At 40.6% G+C, this 11,134-nt stretch overlaps 5 protein-coding genes across 5 annotated transcripts; 3 read left to right on the forward strand and 2 right to left on the reverse strand.

Moving 5' to 3' along the window:
- Positions 1-487: 487 nt before the first annotated feature.
- Positions 488-2,221, forward strand: SS1G_12354 (hypothetical protein; the record flags this gene model as incomplete). Its single annotated transcript, XM_001587274.1, has 4 exons — positions 488-818; positions 1,050-1,408; positions 1,562-1,970; positions 2,127-2,221. The coding sequence occupies 4 exons, from the start codon at positions 488-490 to the stop codon at positions 2,219-2,221; spliced, it is 1,194 nt and encodes a 397-aa protein (XP_001587324.1).
- A 706-nt stretch (positions 2,222-2,927) lies between these two features.
- SS1G_12355 (predicted protein) lies at positions 2,928-3,458 on the reverse strand (the record flags this gene model as incomplete). Its single annotated transcript, XM_001587275.1, has 1 exon — positions 2,928-3,458. The coding sequence occupies one exon, from the start codon at positions 3,456-3,458 to the stop codon at positions 2,928-2,930; it is 531 nt and encodes a 176-aa protein (XP_001587325.1).
- Positions 3,459-4,874: 1,416 nt separating this feature from the next.
- SS1G_12356 (predicted protein) lies at positions 4,875-5,018 on the forward strand (the record flags this gene model as incomplete). Its single annotated transcript, XM_001587276.1, has 1 exon — positions 4,875-5,018. One exon carries the CDS (start codon positions 4,875-4,877, stop codon positions 5,016-5,018), a length of 144 nt encoding a protein of 47 aa, XP_001587326.1.
- A 698-nt stretch (positions 5,019-5,716) lies between these two features.
- SS1G_12357 (hypothetical protein) lies at positions 5,717-6,868 on the forward strand (the record flags this gene model as incomplete). The annotated part of the gene is made up of 3 exons (XM_001587277.1): positions 5,717-5,805; positions 5,888-5,929; positions 6,097-6,868. The coding sequence occupies 3 exons, from the start codon at positions 5,717-5,719 to the stop codon at positions 6,866-6,868; spliced, it is 903 nt and encodes a 300-aa protein (XP_001587327.1).
- Positions 6,869-8,238: 1,370 nt separating this feature from the next.
- On the reverse strand, positions 8,239-8,526 carry SS1G_12358 (hypothetical protein; the record flags this gene model as incomplete). Its single annotated transcript, XM_001587278.1, has 1 exon — positions 8,239-8,526. The coding sequence occupies one exon, from the start codon at positions 8,524-8,526 to the stop codon at positions 8,239-8,241; it is 288 nt and encodes a 95-aa protein (XP_001587328.1).
- Between the last annotated feature and the right edge of the window lie 2,608 nt (positions 8,527-11,134).

Below are 11,134 nucleotides of genomic sequence, written 5' to 3' on the forward strand. Positions count from 1 at the left end.
TAATGACAATAATAATATGCTATTCGTAAGTAATAGTAGAGTATACTAAATGATTGATCTTGAGCACGAAGCTCTATACAAAGGAAATCCATCTTGATTATATAGACCTTCGTGTTCTGAAAGTCGATCGACTCTTGAAGGGCCGATCAATTCTCAGGGCCGATCGATTCTCAGGGAGTCGGTCGGCTTTCGGATCAGGTGACACTTGTCACATGATCCTGCTAACTAATTGGTTACCTGATGCGGGTTATGTTTATCAGTATGTGCACCATATCAGTATGTGCACCATATCAGCATGTGCACCACTTTTACCTCAATTATTATCTTTCCACTTCAATACGCGATTTATCAACAATCTATAATGCAATCGAATAATAAAGAAGCTCAAATACTCTTAGTTATCGAAGCTATTCGAAAAGATAAAAAATTAAGCATTCGGAAGACTGCAAAGCTATATAATATATCGTATACAATATTTATCCGCAGAATGAATGGTTTAACCCCTTGTACGGAATTTCGACCAAAAAGCCATAATTTGATTGATTTGGAAGAAGAAGTACTTATTCAATATATACTCGATATGGACAAGAAAGGATTTAGTCCTCGAATAAGTGATATGGAAGATATAGCGAATTATATACTCGAAATGCAGGGTGCGAAGAAGGTTGGAAAGCTCTGGACTCATCGCTTTGTGAAACGATATACAGAATTAAAGACGTGTTTTAATCGCGTTTATGACTTTCAAAGAGCTCTCTGCGAAGATTCAGAGTTTATTGAAAGACGGTTTCGATTAGTATCGAATATGCAGGCCAAATATGGTATTCTAGACTGCGATTTCTACAACTTCGATGAGACAGGCTTTATGATGGGACAAATATCATTATATATAGTAATTACTAAAACTGATCGATATGGAAAAAGCAAAGCTATACAGCCAGGCAATCGGGAATAAGCTACAGCGATTATTTGTATTGATGGAGAAGGTTATAATATACCTTTGTTTTTGATAGTAAAAGGCGAATACCACCTTTCAAATTAATATACCGAAGGCGATTTACTATATGATTGGCTTATTAAACCTACTATTAATAGATGGACAGATAATGAGACAGATCTTGAATGGATTAAGCACTTCAACAAACATATTGAAAGTAGGAAAGTGGGTAGATATCGAATGCTAATACTTGATAGACATGAAAATCATAAATCACCAGCATTTCAGGAATACTACAAGGAACATAACATTATATTACTTAGTTTGTTACCTCATTCTTTGTATTTAACTCAACCACTCGATATCAATTGTTTTGATCCTTTAAAGTGTTCATATAATCGACAAATCGAGAACTTTATCAAGGCGCATATCACTTATATTACCAAAACCGAGTTCTTTCAAGCCTTCAAAGCTGTATATATCGAAGCAATATCTATATCAAATAGTAAAGCTAGGTTCCGCAGAGCTGGGCTAATCCCATTTAATCCGGAAATTGTACTTTCAAAGCTAGATATTCGAATAAGAACTCTATCAAATAGATCAATATCAGCCGATCCTGATATATAGCAATCTCAAACATCTCACAATCCAACTGAAGTTCTTTCCCAATCCACTTTAGTGAAAAGTCGTATTGCTCAACATCAAGGAAGCTCATCTACTCCAATATTTGAAACAATTGCAGCTTTAGCTAAGGGTATAGAGCTCCTAGCTTATGCGAATACGCTTTTAACTGCTGAGGTTCATAATCTCCGCAAAGCAAATAAAGCACTTAGTAAACACCGGAGAGTTAGAAAAGCTTTAATACGAAAAAGAGGAGCATTTTCAATAGAAGATAAGCATAGTATATTAGAACAAGAAAATGTAGAAGATCAGATACAACACGACGAATATACAAATGATGGTTCTTCAGCAAGGAGGCAAGCTACTATACGACGATGTAGCAAATGCGGTAGTACTTTACATAATGCACGAACTTGTCAGTTCGATCCAGCATTAGTTGATCTTTAGATTGTATATAATTCAATCCTAATTTATGGTGTTGTTGTAATTTTATTTTAATGGAATGTGGGTAATTGAGGTAAAAGTGTTCCGGTTACTGATATGTTCCGGTTACTGATAAACCACGTTATAGATAAGAAAGGGTTTGTATCTAAATTAAATGATATAGAAGATATAATGAATTATATCCTCGAATCGCAGGGTGCGAAGAAGGTTGGAAAACTCTAGGCTTATCGCTTTATTAAACGATGTTCAGAATTAAAGATATGTTTTAATTACATTTATAATTTTCAAAAAGCTTTCTGTGAAGATCCTAAGTTTATTGAAGAATGGTTTGGATTGGTATCGAATATGTAGGCGAAATATGGTACTGTCGATTCCGATTTCTATAACTTCGATGAAACCGACTTTATGATAGGTGTAATATGTCCTGGAATGGTCGTAATTAGTATTGAACAATGTGGCAGAAGCAAGGTAATACAATTAGACAATCGAGAATGGGCTACAGCGATTATATGTAGTAATAAAAAGGGTTGGATTATATCTCCATTCTTGATGATATAAGGGCAATATCATCTTTCTAATTGATATACCGAAAGCAGTTTTCCTGTAGATTAATCTTCCCTTCCTCATCGAATTCGCTCATTCGGTATATCAACTGTTCATCCCATCCTTTGCCTGTCTTCAAGCTCCTGAAAGTTGCACTTCCGACAACACTGACAACACCTTTCTTGTCATTAACCTCGCAAGTCTCATCGACGACAGAAGACTTGGGTGAAGGAAATGTGGTCTGCGAGGACTTGAACTCAAGGGGTTTGGATAATAAACTAAAGTAATCGTCGCACGTCTGATTGCTGGAGGACTCGGATTTACGACCCGAAAATGTTTTACCTAAGAATGGGAGTTCTGAACTTTCAGGACCATGCTCTGTGATTCACGGTTCTGATGCGAAATGCGTAGACAAGATGATATCAGGAGAAAGTGCATCAACAAAAGCCTGACAGAATGCAACTGCTCCTGTCCGCATCTTTTCTTTACCTGGGGGCATGGCCAATTCAACGTGTTGTGCTTTGTCGGTGATAGAATGTCCATCTGATGTCTCCCGTTGGAGGTTGTAAAATGGATGGATGGATGAAGGTTTGTAGTGGAGCCAGCCCTTGTCTGCTAGCTTGATACAACCATACAATTCGTTTGAAGCAGTCACCACGTAAAGAAGAAAAAAAGTGAAGTGATGAAGCAACGAAGAAATATTTTTTGGGTTTATCCGAATATCTTGTTGGTGGTACATTACCGATGGCATGGCCAAGGATGGATAGAAGGAAGTTCCCCGCGTTGGGTCGGAGACAACTATGCAAATACGAATGCCGAGGTAACATTCGCCACAATGAAATGATGGGGAGCTGGACTTATTAGACGATCGTTGCAAAGGTAAAGTCACGCATTTACTCCCAACGTCGGTCTGCATTGTTGAACACACGAGTCATTTTTCAGTGAGCATGGAATCAGTGTTGAAATAGGTCTCATGTATAGCTTCAGGAAACAAGACATCATGGTGACAATATTGTTGCATGCTAAAAGTAGAACATAGCAGTGAAGGGTTGCAGTATTGTATCATCTATTTATTATATCATCTACTGATTGATTCAACATCCATATAACATCCAAAAGCCAACATTGCTTTCAAAGGAGAAAGGCCTCCACGGCAGTTATCCCTTGGAGGGTCAGCAAAGTGGAAATTAAAGCATCACAACGTAAAGCACTAGGATATTTAGCATCAAATGTAAAGCACTAGAGTGTAAGGTTAATGATCAGAATGTAAAGCACTAAAAGCTTGGAAGCATTTCCTTTCTTCCTCTTTCCCTTCTGGGAGAAAAGCTGGGATCAAAGCATCAAATGTATTTGTAGTCTGTATGAAATGGAGTAAAGCAGTCAAGAGGTAAAGAGGTAAAAAAGGTAAAGAGGTGGGAAAGAGTACTTATCTATAGAACTTTGAAGTTTGAACCCTCTTATCCATTTTTAGATGCTATCTATTCTTATCCCAAAGCAATTCATCAACCTTTTAATCACTAACCTTAATGTAGCCGATGATTAATTCCAGCACATCATCCAAGGTTTTCTTATTTTTCACGCCCGGTTTCAATATAAATAAGGTAGTGACGGTATACTTACTACATACTACATGTAGAGTACTATACGAAAAGACTTATTAATACAGGGCAGTAATGCATTTGATTGGGTTTTATTAACGAACGCGTTTATGCCCAACCAGCCATTCGGTAATGGATAGATAGATACATGCGGAATGCATACTTGTTTCCTGATGTTATAGTATCAAAAGTAGAATACGGCCTGGCATATTGTGTAAAATAACACAGCGTCTACTAGTTCTATCAATTGAATCATTTCATTCTAGACCTTCCTTACTATGCATTATTCAAATCACCCATTCCAACTCATTCGTCAGTCGACCTTCAAGCATTATACTATACCTCTTTAAATTGTAATAGGCGCCCTGTCACCGCCCGGAGATCCCTTCTTCTCCGTCCATACTAGGTATAGATATATATATGTATATATATATATATCTATATATACGTACACATACACACATACATCACATTTATTACACACTTACCCCAGGACTTACCTTGTCCCAGTTCCCACCCACTCTCCGATCTCCCCATATCAATTCATGCCTTTCTGTAATTTGTGGCGCTTGCCACGCTTGGTATTCGCATTCCAACTGGCTGTTGGATTGGTTCTTAGCTGACATGGGAAGTATTCGCTACTAACTATTCAGTATTTACCTTGCTATATCGTCAGATTCGTCACACCTTGTAAGTTGTTCGAGATCAAAATAAGGATATAAAATTGCCCAATGATGCCTGATGCAGTCACCAGAATTATACCGAACAACACAGCCAGCTTTCATCCCACTGGCTCCGAGGTCAGCCCTTGCAAAATACAATCTGGCTTGTCGCATCGTATTTCGTTTGGTGATGCAGCGTTGGCGAAAAGAGAATGAGCGACGACGATCCCTAAAACACCGAGTAACTTTGTTTTGAGAGCACATCCTTACCAACTCCTTGACAGTGCACTTCTCTCGGGCAAAACCCCGAATTTCACTTAGAATCTGGGAGACGGGAGATTTACAAACATTCGACATTTCAAGATTGTTGGGAGCACAAGAATCCCCAATTCAGTTCAAATCACTGTCCATCATGAGTCAAAGCTTCTTGACATCTCCCTTGATTGCCCTATCGGGGCTTGAAGGGTCCACGCCAGAGCCAGAGCTTAATGTTCAATGTGTCAAATATATACGAATATATACGGTATAGCCTCGAGTGAGCTACATTCGTGTAGTCAATGAATTATCTATATAATAATTGGGTTCCTCCTCTTTTCATTTTTCTATCAGACAGACAGGCGGACAGACAGACAGACAACATAAAAGCTTTGTTGTTTCGAAAAATTATAAAATCCCTTGGATCACCTGGCATACTCACCGCCCCTGTTCCTGGATCTGGATATCCTTGCTGGACCCATTATTTAATCGTGGACATTCGATCTATAACATCTATATTGGAGCCATTTTGCATTAAATTGTCATCCGACGGAGAAGAACTTGACCCTAATCTCATCTCATTTCTTTTCCCTTTCGTATTGTACAAGTATCAGGTTTCCTCTTGACTTCAGATTTGGATCTGAGCTCGGAATCTCAAAATGATGGCATCCAGACGAGGTATTCAGATCCAACCGGAATTTGGTTATGGACGTCCAACTCCCACGAGTCTTCCGGATTTGTCGAGAAGGTATGCAAAAAAAAAAAAAAAAAAAGAATCTGCAAAATTAGATGACAGAGAGCTAACTGGCAAGGAGCACATATACCACCAGTAACCGCCCAAGCTTTGATGGTGCATTTTATCCCAATACTAGGTAAGGACGCGTGTATCCCAGAATCAGAACTCAAGAAGCTGAAGCCAATCTCAAAGCGCATCATACGCACCGGATTTAAGTGCGTCGCCTTACAATCCTATCACTGCGACAATGACATCGAGCCCTTTAGCCCGTCTGGATTCAGTCTATGGATCTAATGCTTACAGCGTTGGTTCATCGTCAAATGTACACGGGGCTGCAGGACCGAGTTATGGCCCATACGCAAGCCAAGGCCCAAGTTGGGTGCCTCAAGGCAGGATCTCACCCGAGACCTATATGGACGATTATGCTGCTTCTCCCAGCCCAACGGATTACACGCTTGACCCCGCTCCTCGGACATCCGGAAAAGCCAGAAGTGATGGGAAAGGCCATTCACAAAGGCGACCATCCAACAGAGATGAATTTGATGGACCACATCAATTTTTACAACGGCCACCCCCGGAATACATTGCCCAGCAGGAGAGGGACTTGCCACATCTCCCTACAAATCTTGTGGTACAGGAACAGGATAGTGTCCTAACTAGAGTCAATGACAGATTGTCACAGTGTGCTTTTGACTTTGTTGCCAAGTACCAGTTTCCTATTCCTCTAAGCGACAGCTGTCGACCCGTGGAGCGACCGCAAGACCGAGAATGGACAGAATGGGTCTACCTTCTGAAACGCCTTGCTACTAAGAGACGCATACCCGCCCGGGTGTTGTATAATGGCCAGATAAAACAATTTGTCACAATCTTGGAGAACAGCCTGGAGATGAGACATGCCGCAAAGCATCAATCTCGCCCTTTAAAGGATGACAGGAATATTCTCCAACTGATCTCTGCCGGAATACAGGTTGCCAAAATTTTGAAGGACGCGGAGGCTATGTCTTACCTCGACCGTTTATACGTTACGACAGAGCAGCAAATCCAAGAGAGAAGTGCGAGCCGCTTTCGACCTTGATTCAAGCCTGCGCTTTGCTTCGGCTCATATGACTTGACGACTTTTATGTTGTACGTTACCCACATTCAGGCGTTCGTAATCGTTAGGCAAATATGCTACGTGGATGAATCAGTTGCTACTCTTTAACAAGCATGTATGTTTTGATTTTTGGGTGTTTTTCTATCTTTGTTTGTTATTATCGTTATGCTTGGAGTCCAAGTGGCTTTGCTTCTTCGCTGGATCCGGACATCAAGACAATTTGTTCATACGGCACTGGGTTTTATAAACATGTTGCACGCGCGCGAAAAATTGGAACTCAAGTCCAGCCACATTTGGAACGCTTTGAGACACCAGGAATTTACAGAGATAGGACAGTGGTAGTTACTGAATGTCGGCTGTGGTCGCCGAGTAGCAGCGCAGAATATCACAGAATGATGCTTGCCTAACCATCTCTTTTTTTCTCCGCCCCTGGTTTGGCATTTTTGAGAGGTATTTGAATGATGGACGGATCGGTATTCATGCCTGGGAAGAATAGTTGGATGCAGGGCCGACTACGCACCGGCGTTTTGGGTCGACAAGGGAAATTGTGGGGCAAATTTTTGGATTGTTTAATTTGCCTAGCTTGTTCCAATGTAATACATTGCTGTACTATATTTCCTACATTATTGTGAGGATGGGATGAAGGGCTTCCCTTTACTTAAGAATGAAAAAAAAAATTGTTTATGATTCACCTCACGAGAGTCAACCTCCTTGACCGATGCGCCATGGAGAAAAGATGCATAAATATCTACAGAATCCGGAGATAAAAGAGATAAGGTAGTTCTACAACGAAAAAAAATAATACAAAAAGCATGGAACAAATAGTATATGTGCGTCGATAAAGCAGGATTCCAGCATATAACAGGCGTTTAAGCATGGTTATAAACCAAATCTGCCACTTTATAAGTATTTGATCGTGCATGAGAAGAAACTAATTGTCCGCTTTGATCAAATCCGCTGCCTTCTCGGCGATTCAATAAGCAGGCATTTGGGGATGCTTCCAACGAGGGATGGCATAGTTCTTGCATCTGCAACCCGAGGTCCGCAAATCCCATGTACATTTAGTTTCCCTTCAAACACCGCCATCGAATCATCTACCTTGCCCATCTTGCATGTACCAGCTGGATGATAGCCTAGGGAGCAAGCATAAGAGATTTAACCAGTCAATAATGTACTGTATAGGCACACGAGTGTCGAAAAAGCAAGGCAAATGTGCAATGACACTTACATGTGTCTGCACTGGACCTGATAACAGGCACCCACCCCTCTATAGTAGTAAAGTTGTAGTGATTGCTGTATCGTAGCCACGAGCCAATCACAATATCCTTGGTCCCTGCTTCACTGGTTACAATCTAGTCTGCCATGCGGCATCCTTCGCTGAACATAAGCATATCCAAGATGTTCTCGAGATAATTGCGATTTACCGTAGGGTTTTCCGCAGGGTCTTTTGACTTGATACTAGCATCACCTCGTGATCGTGGTGCGAGGAATCCGTGGCTATTTCGAACGCATATTGCCATCCTCGGGGAAATTCCTGAAGATGTAAGATTATTTTGGGCTGTAGCATTTGTTCCAAAGTTCCACGTGGATCTATGCAGGCCTGGGACCCATTGAACCAAGTCTTTCGGAGCGAGCGGCATTTAGTCTGTCGTCTAAACGGGGCAAACGCAAAGGTTCCAAGCGAAAACTGAGAGAGAAATCCTGTTTTTATTGGTTTTGTACTGCGCCAATGATTTTTCCTTTTCGCCTGTGCCAAATGAGATGGTCATTGGCTATGGCAGGCTTGGAAACTTCGTAAACCGAGAGCACTACCTAGCTTTTGTTAGATATGAGGCTAAGTATAATCGGAAGGGGAACGCATGCTGGAGCGACTCACAAGCAAAATGTGACTCGGTTTCATGGATAAGGCAAGGCAGTAAGCCTACAAAATAGTCCATAAAGTTCCTTCTAACACCTGAAAGATCTACTTGACTTTTAATTCCAAGCTTTTCTGCTTTTTGTTTAGCACGTACCGCAGGTAGAAGCAGGATGACGTGACTTCCATATGTTTCTGCCGAGATAATAACCTTTTTGGGAGTCTAGATGAAGGTCTTCTAGCCAGTGGTACCATGCAAGGAAACACTGTTGGCCCCAATCTCAACATCGCTATTGGTTTTGAGGTTGAGGTAACACAATGGAAGTGTTCTTCTTTATTGGAATACCTGCCTGCGCCGTACAGTTTGTGATATAGTCTACGGCTAGACTGCGACTGTCTTGGTGTGTTGTTTGAACAACGTGACCATAGCCATGAGCACTTTTGCCGGAGCTAAACATATCTGGAAATTGAATCAAGGGCAATGCCATAGATTGATATGATCAAAGACATGGCTTGAAATCGTGGCATAATCGTGGCATAATTGTCAGGAGATGTGATAAGTAAATCGCGAAATCTATGTGTATGTTTCCCGGCATGGAAACATGGCTTGGTGCGAAATTTTTTGGCCTAAATAAATGTTAGCGGCCGGTTGATCATCACCACCTTCCGCAAAGCATATTAATGCGAATGGAGCTCCCGAGCTCGAAGAGACCATTATGATATTCCTCACGAAATGGCACCTTAGTCATTCATTGCAGCATTTCATTTCCATTCCATCCTTTGAGGCATCAAATACCGTAGTCCTGTCGACTTCGCCAACAGCTAGTGTGCCATTGCGACCGTTGGTCCCACCCAGGAATCTTTGCTTCAAGCTTAGATCTCACAAGCTAAACTTATAAAGTTCAAGAAACTTACCTTTCCCCTGGCAAGATGCAATTGACAATTTTTGAGCTCCCCACAGGGCTCACCTTTGATATTTGACTCACCTCGGTTCCAAGGATTTGTGAAACTTTGCGAGGAGGATTAGAACAATCAACGTGTGTAAATACTAAATACTGTAGATGCAGGCAGGAGTTGCGCTTAAACAGCAGGGATTACAGTTGTAGAATATGCTCTGGCTCGGGCTCTGGCTTCAACGATAAGAGTTGTAAGTCGAGCAGCAATGACACAACCCGATGTTTCACCACTGTCCCAGTATTCAGTTAAAGTGCTGTTTCGAAGAGTGTAGTACAAGTAAAGCCGCAAATAATATAATTGTAGGTCTCAATAACATTGGGGCTCTCTTCATGCGACATTTTGAGAATAGGAATGTTCAACAGTGTTTTAGAGGGGAAGTGAAGGAATCAAATGAGCTAACAGTCTTGAAGATACGATATGTCTTAAATAAGAGAGGTTTCGTTTATAAGCTTTAAGGGCATGATATAATACAAGATTGTAGCTGGATTTGAATTCCGAAGAAACAGTTATTCACAATCTGATTTCCCAAATACACGGTAGTGGTGAAAATGGCGCCATAGAAGGATCAATGGATTCTTAAATTGATGGCCGATATTAACTTTGCATATCAAGTGAGTTGTAGTAGAAGTCTACAACTATCCTAGTATTCTTACCTCATTACGTAAATGAAACAATTAAAAACTAGAAATATATATGAGGAATTTGATTTTGATTAGAGTCATGTATTTTGTTATATAATCTTGTTATTCTTACTTTTCTAATTATAATATTCTTATATAGATAATATTTATTAACATTATTATTCACAAAAGGAATTTCATTTTATATTAAAGTGAATGGTTCCTGCGTAGCACGTGCACAGGGCACTAGTCCTATTAGGACTAGATTGAGAAGCTCTCTGTAGGAGAGCTTCGCACTTCCGTAGAACTTAGTGTTACGATAGTAACAACTGACTAATTAGGTGTTACGACGGCTATCTTCTACGCCGCGTCACATGACTAACCCAAGGTAGCGTGATTAAGTCACGTTATGGACCGCTGCGCGGTCCTGACTAGCCATAGGCATGAAGGACTATATAATCAAGATGGATTTCCTTTGTATAGAGCTTCGTGCTCAAGATCAATCATTTAGTATACTCTACTATTAGTTACGAATTGCATTATTGTCATTACTTTAAAGTCCCCTGCTTGTGTTATGAGGGTTTGCCCTGCAGAAGAACAAAAAGCATTTCTGAATATGTAGAGTAGGAAGGAAATTCGACTGAAGAAGGAAAAATGTGGATTAAGTGTTGTTTTATTGCTAGCACTGTGTTCTCTTTGGACTTTACAGTGAATGGCTCCTGGTAAAGACGGTACTCCCTCTGTGTTGCCCACATTTAGGCCCTACTCCCCTAAATAACTCTACACTTCTTTCTGTTTTTTTTCTTCGCTGTAAGG

This window comes from Sclerotinia sclerotiorum, genomic scaffold (assembly GCF_000146945.2).
Source record: "Sclerotinia sclerotiorum 1980 UF-70 scaffold_19 genomic scaffold, whole genome shotgun sequence".
NCBI lineage: Eukaryota > Fungi > Ascomycota > Leotiomycetes > Helotiales > Sclerotiniaceae > Sclerotinia > Sclerotinia sclerotiorum.